At 33.0% G+C, this 16,942-nt stretch overlaps 1 protein-coding gene across 1 annotated transcript; it reads left to right on the forward strand.

Moving 5' to 3' along the window:
- Positions 1 to 12,690: 12,690 nt before the first annotated feature.
- LOC120088806 (microtubule-associated protein RP/EB family member 1C-like) lies at positions 12,691 to 15,156 on the forward strand. The gene is made up of 6 exons (XM_039046244.2): positions 12,691 to 13,029; positions 13,145 to 13,300; positions 13,426 to 13,532; positions 14,160 to 14,385; positions 14,471 to 14,584; positions 14,668 to 15,156. The coding sequence occupies exons 1-6, from the start codon at positions 12,922 to 12,924 to the stop codon at positions 14,932 to 14,934; spliced, it is 978 nt and encodes a 325-aa protein (XP_038902172.1). The 5' UTR covers positions 12,691 to 12,921; the 3' UTR covers positions 14,935 to 15,156.
- Positions 15,157 to 16,942: the final 1,786 nt, after the last annotated feature.

Genomic DNA, 16,942 nt, shown 5'->3' on the forward strand with positions numbered 1-16,942 from the left:
GTCTTAGGACATTGTTCCTTTGACAAATGTATTCCATACCTGAAAGGTAGAAAAACTCTATTGAAATCCTACATCTTAAACCTAGACAACACTTTGTCTATATAAGATGCTTGAGACATAACTAGCGTTCTATTCTTGCGGTTCCAAACTATTTGGATCCTGAGAATATACTGAGATTCTCCCATATCTTTCATCTAAAATTGAGTTGCTAGCCAATTCTTAATGTCAGTAAGGTATCTTACATTAGTTCCAATAAGTAAGATATCATCTACATATAGAACAAGAAATGCTACAGTGGAGTTGATGATCCTTTTGTATACACAAGGTTCATCAACGTTTGGTTCAAAGCCATAAGATTCAACTGCAGCATCAAATCTCATATTCCAGGATCTAGATGCCTGTTTTAATCCATAAATGGATCTATTCAGCTTGCAAACCTTTTGCTCCTGACCTTGTTCTATGAACCCTTCTGGTTGGACCATGTAGATATTCTCTTCAAGATTGCCATTTAGGAAGGCAGCCTTGACATCCATTTGCCAAATTTCATAATTATAAAAAGTGGCAATGGATAAGAGTATCCTTATTGATTTTATCATAGCAATAGGTGAAAAGGTTTCTTCATAGTCTACCCCCTCTACCTGGGTATAACCCTTTGCTACTAATCGGGCTTTATAGTTCTGTACCTTCCCCACATGGTCTCGTTTACGTTTGTAAATCCATTTACAACCGATAAGTCTTACCTCATCAGGTTGATCTACAAGTTCCCAGACTGAATTGAAGTATATAGATTCCATTTCGAGGTCCATGGCTTTAACCCACTGATCTCGATCAACATCATTCATTGCTTGTTTATAGGTCAATGGATCCTCTAAGCCATCATTAGGTATGGTGATTTTGGTTTCAGCTAAACCTATATACCGGTCAGGCTTTCTAACAACCCTCTCACTATGTTGAGGCTCTCTCAACTCTTGAGATGGACGTGACGGACTAGATTTGCTTGGTCTATGAACGACTCTTGTTGATTGGCCAGTTTGATCAGCAACTTTTGTTAATCTATCTATCTATAGCATTTTTTGAAATCTCTTCTAATACTAGTTTACTGCGTGGTTTATGATCACGTATATGGTCTTCCTCTAGGAATGTGGCATTTGTTGATACAATTACCTTTTCATATTGAGGATCATAAAATAGCCCACCTCTCGTTTCTTTAGGGTATCCTATAAATAGGCATAATTTTGAACGACGTTCCAATTTTTTAGGATTTTGTACCAACACATGTGCTGGACAACCCCAGATCCAGAAGTGACGTAAACTAGCTTTATGCCCTGTCCATAACTCATAGGGTGTTTCTGAAACACTCTTAGAAGGAACATTATTCAAAATATAAACCGCGGTCTCCACCGCGAATCCCCAAAACGAGTTAGGCAATGATGCGTAACTCATCATTGAACGAACCATGTCTAACAAGGTTCTTTTTCTCCTTTCAGATACACCATTCTACTATGGCGTACTAGGTGCAGAAAGTTGAGACTTAGTTCCATGTTCTATCATATAGTCCTGGAATTTTAAGTCCATGTATTCTCCACCTCGATCAGATCGAAGTGTTTTAATAGTTTTACCTAATTGGTTCTCAACCTCGATCTTAAATTCCTTGAACTTTTCAAGGGTTTCAGATTTATGATTCATTAGGTAAATATAATCGTACCTTGAATAATCACCAATAAAGCTGATGAAATATTCATACCTTCCTCGAGCCTTTACATTCATTGGTCCACAAAGGTCTGAATGCACGAGCTCTATGGGTTCTTTGGCTTGAAGACCTTTTCCAGTAAAAGATCTCTTTGTCATTTTTCCCTCGAGACAAGACTCACATGGTGGTAGAGAGTTATCTTCTAACTTGTTTAGAAGTCCATTCTTGACCAATCTCTCAATCTTATTGAGATTAATGTGACCAAGTCTTAAGTGCCAAAGATAAGTACTTTGAGAAACGTGTCGTCATTTTGTTTGAGTTTCGGCTGTTTGAAATATTTCAGTATTGTAAATAGTCTTAACTCTGGTTGGTTGTAAGTTATATAAGATGTTATTTAAGTTTGCAGAACAAATTTTACACCTCTTTTAGTAATGAACGCTTCATTAATTTTAAAAGAAACTTTGTATATATGTTCAATCAAACAAGAAATAGATATTAAATTCCTCTTGCAAGAGGGTACATACAGAACATTTTCTAAGTATATATATCTATTTCCAAAAAATAACTTTACATCTCCCACTGCCAATGCTGAGATGCATTCCCCAGATCCAACCTGAAGAGTTATCTCACCATGTCCTAGTTGTTTCCAGGAACTAGTTTCCTGAAAAGAAGAACAAACATGATTAGTGGTTCCTAAATCTAGTATCCAAGTAGAATCATTATTCTCAACTATGCATGTTTCTAGAACCAGTAAATCGAATTTACCTTGATTCTCTTTTCCACCTTCTTATCGGCAAGGTACTTTGGGCAATTTCTTTTCCAGTGCCCATCAGCATTGCAGTAGAAACATTTTCCTTTCTCTGCAATGGGCTTTTTGCCTCTTGCAGTAGTAGTGGGAGGTGTTTTCCCTTTCCCTTTTCCTTTCTTCTTCTGAATACCTTTATTCTTTGGGACAGATTTATTTCCAGAGGTAGATCCCTTTTGGAATCTCCTCTTTGAGGTAGTAGCAACATTTGCCTCTACCTCTGAACCTTTATTTTTCAATAAGGACTGGTAAATCTGTAACTCATTGAGAAGAGTGGTAAGATTATAATCTATTTTGTTCATCATGGCATTAGTTCTGAACTGGAAAAAGCTCTTCGGAAGAGACTCCATGATGAACCCTACTTGGCTCTTCTCGTTCATGACAACCCCGTTTACTTACGCAATGTTGAAGTGGACTATCATGTCCAGAACATGTTCCCTAACATTCCTTCCTTCTTTCATCCGGCAATTGTAAATATATTTGATAGCATCATGCATAGCCGAGGAGGACGGTTGTCCAAATAGGGCTTGCAGTAAGTCCATGATCACCTTAGCGTTGACCATTTTTTCATGCTTTTTGGATAGTATATCTGATATACTTGCCAAAATATAGACTTTGACTTTTTCATTAGCCTTAGTCCATCTGTCATGAGCGTCCCGAACAGTTCGGTTCGCATTCTGAGCAGGAACTAGAGGACATTCCTCCGTTAAAATCAATTGAATTCCATAGGCCGCTATCGCTATGAAAGACTATCATTCACAAGCGGAAAGTCATTCAATGCATTCATTCACCTCAGATCGTTGATAACTAGTATAGTGTTTAAATTAGATTTCCAAGTTCCATAGTTATCGCCGTTAAGTTTCTCGGAAGCTAATCGTTGAACTATAGATGTACTCATTGCTGAAAGAAATGAACAAGTTTAATTAGTGAATTTACTCTAAATTTTAATCCAATTGATTTAGCAAGTAATAATGTACCCATATTTCATTATCTATTTTGCAACGATACTTTAGTGAGTTAGAATGGCCCCTACCGAAGGGCAGTCGACCACTCCTTCATTGAATCAAGATACTTTTGACTAGATACTAGTACCAAAATAACTCTTATTCTTATAGTATTTAGTTACCCTTTCTTTGGTCAAGAACTTTACTAACACTTAGTAAGTCTTGTAAGTGTATACCCTCCATTTTCGAATCATAAATATCATAATCAAAACAAGCCCTCGAAGGAGAAACAATTGCTTGAAAATGAACCTAAGTAACTCTATCCATTTCTGGAGTTCACGGAGTTCCAAATCTTATGTTACAAACCCTCCGAAGGGATAGACGCCTATAAACGCCAAGCAGGTGCAACATAAGAATCTCACAGTGAAACCTAATAGAAGAGATCGTAGGATGTGTTGACACACACCCTTCACCCACTTACTATGAACTACTTCCCCTATTCACCTTGTTATTGACCCATGAAAACACTTTTCGAAGGGTGATTGCCCAAATAACAACTCGAAGCCGAGCATGGGATCTCACGTTGTGAACTCGTAGGGACATGAGAGTTAATGATAATGTATCGTATACATTATTAATCTCCTACTGAAGTGTTGTAATTTAATTGGGTATTTACTTGGTTATATTCCGGCTAAATATATACAATCTAAGTCTAGGTGAACAATCCAAGTATAATGTTTATACTGGTTTGCATTAACCTATGATGTTTAAGTGATTTAAATCATTTTAACTCACCTTACACCGCTCTCGCATGCTCATAAAATTGGGTTAACTCAACAAACGCCAACTCTATCCCTAGGTAGGAGGTGTTCCGTAAACCCCCAACTTAAATACCTCCAGCCTTAGATAGGATTTTGTTGGGTGAGTTTTGTAAATACAATTTTACAAGATATCGACCTAATTTTAACTATTAAAAGAGGTTGATTTGAGTTGCACCGGTTTTACCCTAGGTGAGTATGCAATTATCTTTGTTATAGATTTTAAAATTCTAATTTATTTTATAACAATTATAAAATAAACAATTCAAAAAAATCATAACATATATATACATTTCATTAATTAATATAACGAATTATGTTAACACTCATGAAATTAAAATAATCATGCATAAAATACATTATAACATACATAAAATGCATGAAACATGTTTATCCTATGGTGGGGATTTAAGTCTATATGGCATACTATATGCATAAATAAATTTAAACTACTTAAACATACATTCATAATGCATAAATAAATTTAAAACACACTAAATTGGACCAATTTTGGCATTTTTAGAAAGCAAAAACCTAAATTATTACAGTCATAATTTTTTTTAAAAAAAACTGCTCGAACAAGTCCTGAACACTTCGAACCAGCTTGAACCAGCTTGAAACACCTCGAAAACAGGCTGAACCAGCCGAAATAGGGTTGAACTGGTCCAAAAAAAGGTTGAGTCGGTCAAACTTTTTCTGAACCGGTCAAAGTTTGACCCGTCAATTTCATCTTCTTCTTCCTCCCGTGAGTTCAACAAGAGGAAAAAAAAATTCTGCTTTGTTTTCCTTCTTCATGAGCACTTCCCGGTTCTCTTCGAAATTTGGCCAAATTACAATTCGATAAATCTCGGAAAAAATGTAGACTCTTCCCAACTTATTAACGAGCAAGATATCCAGATTAATTACAACAATTGACCACAAATGCAGGGTAAAAAAAATGCCAAATCCAGAAAAACCAATTTAGCTCCCATAAACATTCATCTCATGAATTAAGCCCCACCAAAGCAAATGAGTGAAATTAATTAGCTCTGATACCAATTGCTGGATAAATAAGCATGCAGCAGAAGTTGATTTGATCAATTTTCACTCTAAGATGCTCAATTTAGAGGATTAAACATGCAATTAAAAAAGGAAAAACAAAGTTTCAAGAACACTTACCCTTGAAGCTCCAAATTCTCCTTCAATTCTTGATGAATTTCAGCACCACTTGGTTGTAGACCACCACAAGAGTCTTCTCTACTATTCTCTAAGCTTAGATTGGATGGTGGGATCCAAATTTATGGTGAATTTGAGAAGGAATGAAGGTTGGGAAGAAAATGAACAATGGATTGAATTTTGCAAAATTAACATTTTTTTCACAAAATTCTTAACCATTTTTATGCCAAGAATAACATGCAATCTAATTGCATCAAAATTTGACAACACAAAATGGTTAATTTGTTGGTTAATTGTGAAGAAGACAACCAAGCTCCTAGCTTAGTTAGTGGGGAAATTAGTGGGAAAATCCAATCTTCAAAAATCAATTTTAAAATTAATTTTTCAATGAATTTCCAAAAATAATTTTTTAAAAAATAATTAATTAAATAATTAAATAAATACAAATTATTTAATATTTAATTAATTTAATTAAATATAATATTATTTTATTATAAAATAATATTATTTTTTTCCACTTGTCCCGATTTTTCTAAAAACGATATGAATCCCTATTTATATAATTAATATTTAAATCATATTTAAATATTATAATTAACTCTATTTGTCCGTTAAATTCGTAATTAAATGTCGATATATCGTATATATCTTACTTTCATTCCTTAAGCCAAGATTTGAACGGTTTAAACTCATTCACCACACTATCTAAGATTTTAGTCCATTTATGAGCTAGTAGAGGGACCTAATGGACCTACAGATCATGAGCTCCAACGATCCGAGATTAACCGACCAAACTCTTTAACCTAGTTAACCAACATTCGTTAACTAACGGGATACTCCATTAAAGTCCGTAGCTGCATTCTCCTCACTGTAGATATATTTGTGTCCATTTGATATAACCGTTATCGATAAGCCAATCCTTCACAGGTCGTTCTAACTTCAGCTAGGTCAATTACTGATTTACCTTTGAGTTACATCTTTTCTCCTTAAGTACCATTGTCCCTCTAATGAACAATTGATTTTGGATCTAATCATTAAATCCATTCCCTCTCGGGCCAGTAAGAGGATAGGGCCCCTTGTTCAAGACCCGAGAACAACACTTAAGAGAACAACCTTTCTACTATCCCTAAGTTGGGTAGGAGTGAATTTCGTCTTGCAAATTCTATGTCCCCAGCTATCTACCCGGTCTTATCCCTGAAATAGGAGAATATTGAGCAGTGCTATTGAGCTTACTCTCACCCATGCAGATCAAGGGATAATTCTGAATAAACAGGAGTTCATAGATAGCTCAAGATTCAGATCAAGTTATCTAGGTCATCGTTAAGTGAAATTAATCAGTGTTAATCGTAAACGGTGTTAATACGTAACAGTGATTATTTCAGGGTCATTCTTACACAATCTTATTATGTAGAATACCCCCACTCACATGTCTCTACATATGGATGGATTTCTTTTTCTTGCAGATTTTTATGTCCTTAATGTTACTCTGCTTCCTAGAATCATGTGCTGTTAGGGAGATTTTTCCTAAAGACTGTCAAGGCCAAAATAGATGTTGGTGAAGGGTCTCTATCTATTAAATGTGATGGACAATTAAAAAAAACCTTGTTTATGAGTATGATGCTTTCACTAATCCCTTCTCTTACGACGATGTTTTATCTTTATAGGATGGTGAAGAAAATTCTTGAGAGAAGGATGATAGAGAGATGTCGATCAACTCCAAGCCAGTATGATCAGGCAGAATACGATTAAGCAACCGACCTTAAAAATTTACGCTTTCTGGAGGCAGCCAGATAGCAAAATTTATTATTTTCCTTTATTTTTCATTTTTTAAATTAACTTCTTGTTTTTTCTTTTTTATTTTGATTGGAAATTTTTGTTTGTACAGTAATCATTTGTGGTTGAATCTTAAAGCAAGCTCAACCACTTTACAGCATGCCCAAATTCAGGGGAGTCTCTTTGTTCCCCTTTAATTTGTCCTCTACCTATTATTTTTTATCTTGATATTTTGGGGACAATGTATGCTCTGAAAGTTGGGGGTGGTTTCGGTTTTCGCTTGCTTTTGTTGATGCATATCTAGCAGTCCTTGAGCATTTGAGCTCGTACTTGTGTGATTTGATTGTTTGTTTTCTTAATTGCCTTGCCCATTATTATGATAGTTGATGATACACTCATTTAGGATTTTGCTTGTTTGAGATAATGTAGCAAGAAAAAAAGAATAATTTTTCTAGCCTATTTTAAAAATCTTCATCTCATTTTTCATGCAAATTTGAGTTATTTGTCTGCCTATATCCTAGGTCTTGCATGCTAAGAATTACATTATTTAGCCAATATTTTTTTTGTCAACTCGAAAAAGGCATTGGGGATAAACATTATACTCTCTTAAACTTCAACTTAGTAATACTTGTATAGGGAATTAACCAATCAACATGCTCACTTATCTTTAAAAAAAAGAGAAAAATAAGAAAAAGAAAAAAGAAAAAAGGAAAAAGGAAAAAGGAAAAAGGAAAGGAATACAAAGAATAATAAAGTGAGGTTTACTCCTCTTTCTTGGGATGGAAGTAGTCAGGGGTGACTATGACACCCGTAGCTTCCACAGTACGAAAACGTTCTCGAGACATGAGTAGCTTAGTCATCTTTAAAGAAATTTGGCCCGTGGTTGGATGTTATTCATGTAATCCATGTAGGCAAGGCAAAATGAAGGCAATTTTTTCAGATAAGGTTTTCTCTCTATTTTCCTAGGAAAATAAAGAGATAATAAAAAATGAGGTTAGTTTTCCTCTTAGCATGCTAATGCCACTTTGGGTTTAGAAAATTTAATTCTTGATCTTTTGAGCCAGAGTAGGAGAAAAATGAATTGAGGGCTTTATAAAACTATTTTTTGTTTGTTTAAGTTTAAATACAAGGGTTTTGCACTCACTTATGCATGAATAGATTTGAAGAAACTTCTTAAAATTTGCCTGATTTGATTGGTTGTTTTTGGATTACATTATTGATTGTGAGCATGATCTTAAAGTAGACTGTTAAAATTGGAGTAACAAGTCTAGCAATTAAGTGACCTATTTATTTCTGTGTGATTGTGTGATTTTGCCTTGTCCTATTTATTTCTGTATGATTGTGTGATTCTGTCTTGCTTAAGGATGATCAAGAATTAAGTTGAGGTGATTTGATAACTACCAAAATGAGATATCTTAATCCTCTTAATTCGACTGTGTTCTATGATTTTAAGCGTTCATTCAATGACTGTGTAGGTATCAAACACTTATTGGGTAGAATGGACCATTGAAGCAGAAATGGAACTAAAACAAACCAGAATAGAGCTTTGAAAGCATCAGGCGAGGAAAAGATGAAAAATTATAGAAGTGCCCTTGGTGCAGTGCAGCAACGCCATGCACGACTCTCAACTAAGCTGCAGCAGTAGACCTGCACAATGCCATAACACTATTATGTGCAACGTCACTGTGCATTTTCCAGAAAGGTTATGTTTAGGTTAGTGGTGCGACACTACGAACATTTTGACGCACATCAAGTGCACTCGTGCATCGACGCTGTAGCACTGTGCACAAGTGCCATAGTGCCGTTCTATTTTTATAAATACTCTTTTTTCGAATTAGGTCATTGAATCTTTCGATTTTTCAGCCTCTAGCATGATTTATCTCATCTTTTATCATTCCTAGCATTTGCTTTCTTATATTTTTGAATTTATTTACATTGGATTCATCTTGATACACCATGAGAGGCTAAGGTAAGTAATTTCTAGCTTAGGAAGGATTGAAACCCATTTGATTTTTGTTGGGAGACTTGGATTTTTTCAAGTTCTTAAATATAATGCTCGCTGAATTTACTATTCTTGAATGAAGTTTTAATTTCTATGCATTGCATGAGTTTATGAGTTTTTGGCCAATTCTCATTATCCTTTAATTGTTTGAGAGTAGATATTGCATCTAATGTATGTTAATCTCATAAAGGCAAGGGTTAAAGCATGCTTGAGTGTGGATTTTAAGTTGTTTAGGAAAATCCTGTCAGAAACATACTGCATGATTAATCAATTTCAGGAACGAATTTAGTAATTTAGGTTGTCTGGATTATTAATTGACTTAGCTAGATTACCTCTCTTAATGCTGATGCTTAATTCTTATGGTTGCTAACAAACACGATTAATTAGGCATCTAGGCTAATCAAGGAATTAATTAATACATTAGGGTATGTTGCTTGGGTCTTCTTAAATGTAAGAGCTAAGGTTAAAACGAACCAGCATTGCATAACTAGAGTTATATGATCAAGCAAACAAATAGATGAATTCCAAATTCCAAATTCCGAATTCCCTAAGCTACACCTTTAATCAAATTGAACTTTTGTTTCAATTACGCTGTTACCTTTAAGCCATTTAAATTTTTTTGCACACAATAATCTCAAAAATCCCTCATCGTGACCATCAAATTTACTAATTAACTAAGATATCTCAAGAATCCCTTTGGAGATAACTCGTTCCCACTAACCTACAAGCTTGTGAGAGTGGTTAAAAATATAATTTGTTTTGGGTCCTGGCAAGCTAGCTGCAATTTAAATTTTACAAGTTATAAATTTTTAATCAACTTAATTAAAATTTTTCAAATCCCTTATCAAATAAATTTAAATTAATTATCTTCTTAGTTATATCAATTTTGACTCAAAAGAACAAAATTAAAAGGAAACAAAACCTAGAACTTAGGAGGTTTAAACCTCTTAACAGTATGTGTAAACGTAGATTAGTTAAATCTCATAACTTCGTATTACTATTACATGGTATTTGTAAATGTATGTTAGTTAATTATCAAAACATACCTATGGAAAAAATCAATAAGATACAATATTATGTTATCAATAATCATGAAAACTTCTGGTTAAAACCTCATAACTTCACATCACAATTACATTTATATGTAAATATATATTAGTTAAATCTCATAACTTCATATTACTATTACATTGTATATGTAAATGTATATTAGTTAATGACCAAAATATGCCGGCATTGGTGGGGAAAAAGCAGTAAGATATAATATATAAATTGAATTCTTATGTATCCAGAACATACACTTCGGTTAAGATACTGATAACCAATAATGTATTTCAAATAGTTAAAAATTATATAATAACATAATAACATAATATGAGGTAAAATACGATAAGAATATAAACAAAAAATTGAAAAAGATGAAAAAAATAAACTGAATCTAATAATAATAATAATAATATATATATATATACACGCACAAATTGAAAACATCAAAAAAATTGTAAAAGAAAAAATATAAATTAATTTGATAATAATATGTATAAAATAATAAAAAAATTTAGATACAACTGAATCTATAAGAATATTCCCTATCCATCCCTGGGGGAAAATTAATCCCCATTCTTGCAAATTGAAATCGGGGATGGGGATGGGGATTCCTCATCGGGGAGAGAACCATCCTCGAAATATTGAAAAATACCATTTAAAAAATTATTAAAAAAATTATATTTATCCTTAGTAATCTCACATGTTCATTGAATATAAAAATATTTTTTTTATTAAAAGAAAGTTAATAAGTTAATTTAAAAAATAAAAAGTAAAAAAATTAAAAGAAAATGAAAAATGAAAAATAATTTAAATAAACAACCATTTTTTTCCAAATTTCTTAGAACTTTATATATCTATACATTTATATATTTTTTTTAAAAAATATCGAATATAGGGTAGGGTACTCTCCTCATCCACACCCCGTTCTCGATCAGGGACTTTATTTTAATCCCTGGTTTGACTCCTATCCTCGGTCATATCGAGGCGGGACCTGCAAGGACCTATCTTGCAGATTTTTTTACCAACCCTACACTTATTTATAACTTCATATTTATTTAAGCTTCAACAATTATATTGTATTTACAACTCCATCAACCACAAAACTTACAAACTTATAAAAGACAAATATTCGAAAATTACCCCTCATGTGATCTGATTTGTCAAAAATCTAATTAGCTCTAATTTTGACATTTTTTCAAATTAAACCTAAAATTCTGTTATATATTCCAATTTCTCAACATTTAATTTTGAAAATTAAACTTTTAATTAATTACATAATTGTTATGTTTTTTTATGATTCTCGTTATTAATGTTTGCCAATATAATATTTTTATTGGATAATATTATAAGTTGTATAAGACTAAACAATATATAAATATTAAATTTTATAAATTGAATTTAGTTATGTTGGTCTATTTAAATTGAAGAAAACCATTTAAAGATACTTTTACATCAAACGGTATTAAATGGTCAATATAGTTTTTTTTGTCGCATGCATTGTTATCATTAATATTATATTACTACATGAAAACAATAATTAATAAATTCACCTGTATGAATTAAAATCCCAACATCCCTATTAAAAAGGAAAAATTACTTCATCCAATAATTAAGGCCTCCTTTAATGACCGTTTCATTTTTTTTAAAAAATTAAATCTATAATCACTTCTTCTGTCAATAAATTCTTGATTTATTTTATCGTTTTAAAAATTTGACTTGATTTTTAGAATTTAACTAAAAATTTAACTCTTGAACTTAGAAAAAAATTTAAACTTTCTTAAAAATGAGAGGAAATAAACTTAATTTTTAAAAATCTATATGAAATTCTCATAGGAAGTTGATAGTCAGAATTTCATCACTATCATAAATATATTGCATATAAAAAGTTAAAAATTTCTAAGACAATTGCCAACAAAGAGCGTATCTCAATTGTCATATGTTTATATTATCGACCTCGAGTTTTGAGGTTCGATTTCTCCACCCCACACTGATCTAACAAACACCGGAAGTGAAATTATATAGACAGCATGTAAGATACATAAGGTGATTGGAGATTGAAAACAGTATTTTATGACATCAAATATCGGACATCTATTTTGTAATATATGCAATATAAATAAAATTATTACATGAAAAATATTATCAAATTATTAAAAAAATCCACGTATTAAAAGAAAAATATGTGTAAATGATGAAACATGGTATAAATCTTTCAAAAAAATAGTATAATGAAAAAGCCAAAAGAAAAGAAAAAAAATTATTTTAAATGATAAAAATGTTAAAAATATTTAGTAAAATATTACCGTCTATATTGAATGAAAAAAATGTTTAATGATAGACAGTGATAAACTATCGAAATTATTTGTTCATTTTCCTATATTTGAATGAAAAAAATGTAATGGCATGTGGCGGTTTGATAGCCTACTTTCGGAACACGTGGCTGCCATGGTCTGCTCGTTATAATTTACATGGAAGAAATTCAAAAATTTTAATCCAAGAAAGATCCCGATGTTCTTTAATTTTGAATTTTCCCCCTACCTTTCCAAGAAATAGCCGTTGTAAGCTTACTCATATTAAACCCCAACGATATGGAAAAAGCAAAAAGTTCTTCCCAAGATCTTACACATCAATTCCAACAATCTCACTGCTCAAACCCTAGTTCCTAAGAGAATTTGGAGGACAAAAAAATGGCTTCAAGCATTGGAATCATGGATTCGGCTTACTTCGTTGGCAGATCTGAGATCCTTTCATGGATCAACTCCACTCTCCACCTCAATCTCTCCAAAGTTGAAGAGGTTTCAATTCTATTCACTCTCAATTTGATTTTTGCTTTTTTGCATTTTGGATCTCAATTTCATAATATACCTGCAATTGACTGTTCTTACGACGAATCCTCATGTTGTTACACAGTCTTGCTCTGGTGCGGTCCAGTGCCAGTTGATGGATGCGGTTCATCCAGGGATGGTGCCGATGCATAAGGTCAATTTCGATGCGAAAAGCGAGTACGAAATGATTCAGAACTATAAGGTTCTTCAAGATGTATTCAACAAGCTCAAGATCACGAAGGTTGGATTTCTCTCTATTTTGATGCTCGTTTCTTTTTGTTGTTTGATTTAGATTTGATTTTGACCTAATATTTGTAAGATCTGTTGTTCTGAAACTGCAATTTTTATTCTTGTTTATGTTCTTAGCATATCGAGGTTAGCAAGCTTGTGAAAGGTAGACCACTTGATAACTTGGAGTTCATGCAATGGATGAAGTGGTACTGTGATTCGATCAACGGAGGAGTTCTACACAAGTAATTCCATCTACTTTCTTTCCCTTTCACGTTCAGGAAATTATGAGTGACTTGAAATTGAAGTTTCAAAATTTTTCTTAAATTAGATACATTAATTTTGTGTCCAGTGGGTCAATGAATTCCAAGGCATGTATAATTTCAAGGCCTTTCTCATGTTTTCTGAAGTTAGGAAATCTACCGGAAATAATTTAGAAAGTTTAGGTCTTGTTTGAAAATCATTTGATTTTTTGTTTATGATTTTTGAAAAATAAGTTTGTCCTCTAAATTTCTCACGACTGTTTGTACCGTTCTCATTGAAAATAGTTCAATTCTTAACCAAATTTTAAAAATAAAAACAAGTTCTTAAAAACTACTTTTTTAGCTTTTAAAACTTGGCTTAGTTTTAGAAAATATTGATAAAAAGTAGATAACAAAACAAGAAATTTAGAGGTAGAATAAGTATAAGCTTAATTTTCAAAAATTAAAACTGAAAACCAAATGATTATTAGATCAAGCCTTGGTATTAAACTGGTAATTTAACCTTAAATATTCCTGAAGTGTTTTTTAGGCTTCACTAGCATTTGAATCCAATAACAAGTTGTTTTTCTTGAAGAAATACTTTGTTAAATCACTCGGTTCCTTTTCCAGTTATAACGCTTTAGAAAGAAGAGAAGCCTGCAAGGGAGGGAAAGAAGCTAGTAAGAAATTTGCAGCCTCTCAATCATCATCCAAGAACTCAGTGGCTACATCTAGATCTCAAACCTCTCAAAATGCAAGAAGAAATGAAGTAACTGCTAATGTCAACTCAGCAAATCAATCAGGAAAAACTTCAAGGCCTTCCTCTAGTTCTGGAGCAGCAGTATATGATGAACAGGTAGACAATTCATGGATTACAATATGGAAGTGAATTCTTTCTGTTTATGATATCTGAACTGTAAATGATAAGAAATCCAATGCAGATCACAGAGTTGAAACTTTCAATTGACAGCCTTGAGAAGGAAAGAGATTTTTACTTTGCCAAATTGAGGGATATTGAGATTCTATGCCAGAGTCATGAGATACAGGACTCTAATGTAAAGTACCCTGAGATTTTAGAAAATGCCAATTCTTTCTTTCCATTTTTGCTCAACTCGAGCTGATAAACTCTGTTCTACAGGTTGTAAGAGCAATAAAGAAGATTTTGTATGCTGGGGAAGATGATGCATCAGTAGTGGTAGAAGCTCAAGCAATGGTGTCCATGGCTACCCAAAAGGAAGGTGAGACCAGAAGTCAAGGGATTTCTGCAAATCTGGAAACTCAGAAGAGAAAAAATATTCAAAATCTTGATGTTGATGCTGTGGGGATTACAACATTGTCCCCCAGGCAGAGAATTTCTGGTGTTTCTGATGTTCATTGCAGTGGTTCACCACTTTTGACTTACTGATTATGGATGGAACTCTTCAACATCCTTTGCATTCGATCCACAGCATTTTACAGTGTAAAAGCAAGTAATTCATTTACAGTACATTTTCATTTTGGGAGATGAAATCTGAAACTTTCTGTTTAAAATGATTTTAAACTGCTGCTGTAGAATGTATACTCAGATTCAGACAGATAATGAAAGAATATTTTCATGGGAAATTTAGCAGATACGAGTTTTATGTCATTGGGTGCCGAATGAGGTATATCTTGTGTATATTTTTATTCTTCATATTTCTTCTAATTCCATCTAATCACTCGATTCCTACAGAATCGACATAGAAATCCATCAAAGAACACATTTCCATCTAATTCTTTATGAGTATTCTTCTTCTTCCCTTAATCTTTCATACTTGTGTTCTTGCTTGATTGTTTTCTGCTTGAAGTATTTCTTCTCTGTTGTATTTTCGAATGTGCTACAACGTGTATAAAGAAAGCAAGGTGATGAGCTTAAGGCAAGTCACGTGGGGGAGAGAAAATAATTGGTAACTCATTTCTTTTATTTATGATTCAACTATAAACAAAGGTCCGAACTCTCGACTCAGTGAGACGGGGGCTCTATTAACCTGAAATCAACACGTTAGAGAATTACTAACCTACTTACTCTTTATGGGAAGGAGTAGATTCTATCTTATGAAAGTATGTTCTCATCTCCCTTCTTGGTCAAGTTTTCAAAATGGTGGCCTTAGAATTAACTACTAAGTTCATTCGCTTCCATGCAAATCAAAGGACGAATCCTCACAATTAGTAGTTCACAACTCACTCAAAAATAAGATCGAGTCGTACTTTGTTAACGGATTGACAAAGAGAGGTAAAATATTTTGTGGTCTAGTCTTATACAAACTCATTACATGTGATATATATCTTAGCTACATGTTTCTACATTAACAAATTGGTTCAAACCATTTTGTGGTTTGAACCAATTTGTAACAATTACAAAGTGGATCGTAGTCATTTGTAACATCCAGTATTTATCCACTATGAACACTTTAGGTTATTTCTTGAATATGATCTAGTTAGGGATGTCTATTTACCCCACGGGCCGCCCCGAATGGGGCAGGGAATCCCCGATTAGACGGGGAATGGGGAGGGAGTGGGGATAATTTTTTCCCCATTGGCTAAATGGGGATGGGGATGGGAATTATATTCCCCGTCCTCATTCCCGACCCCGTCCCCGCCCCATCCCGCCCCGATGTATAGATTATATAATTATATTTATATAATACTAATTACTTATTATTATTATTATTATTTCATCTATATACATTTTACAAAAATTGTGGTATAAAAAGTTAGTTATTTTTTAATTTTCATTTCAATATTTTCGTATTTTAATACATTTCTAAATTGTTTTAACATTTAAGGCTTTCTACCTTAAGTCATAAATGTTATAGTATTTAAATGAAAAGTTTAACTGTGATAGTGTAATATTTAAATTTTAACTTTTAGAAATTATAAGATTAAATTATATTTTTACATATAATAGTATTATTTTTATAATGAATTTTTATACTATTTTCTTTGAATGAAAAATTTATTGGAAATAACTCATTTAATATATATAATTTTATTTGGTTGAGAATAAACAAAATTGCTAAAAATGAATATATTAAAAAAAACAATTCCCCGTGAGGAACCCGATCTCCATGGGGAATTTCACGGGGATGGAGAATGAAATAAGGAGTCGGGGATGGGGACGGAGAAGGCTTCCCCATCCTCATCCCCACCCTGTGGACATCTCTAGATCCAGTCATACGTTAAGTACATACTTTTACTGTTGAAGAACCAAGATCTTCACGATAATCCTCCTCGATTTTGGGAGAAGTAAAAGATTTTGAGAGGAAGGAATTTTTTTGGGGAAGAGTTCTTCAAGGGAATCATATAGGAGAGTTCTTCAGGGGAATCATATCGACTGTGTGTGTGCATATGCGTGTGCATGTGTGTGCGTGTATGTACGTATGTGTGTGCGTGTG

The sequence above is a fragment of the Benincasa hispida genome, chromosome 10 (assembly GCF_027475165.1).
Source record: "Benincasa hispida cultivar pf3 chromosome 10, pf3_genome.v1.1, whole genome shotgun sequence".
NCBI lineage: Eukaryota > Viridiplantae > Streptophyta > Magnoliopsida > Cucurbitales > Cucurbitaceae > Benincasa > Benincasa hispida.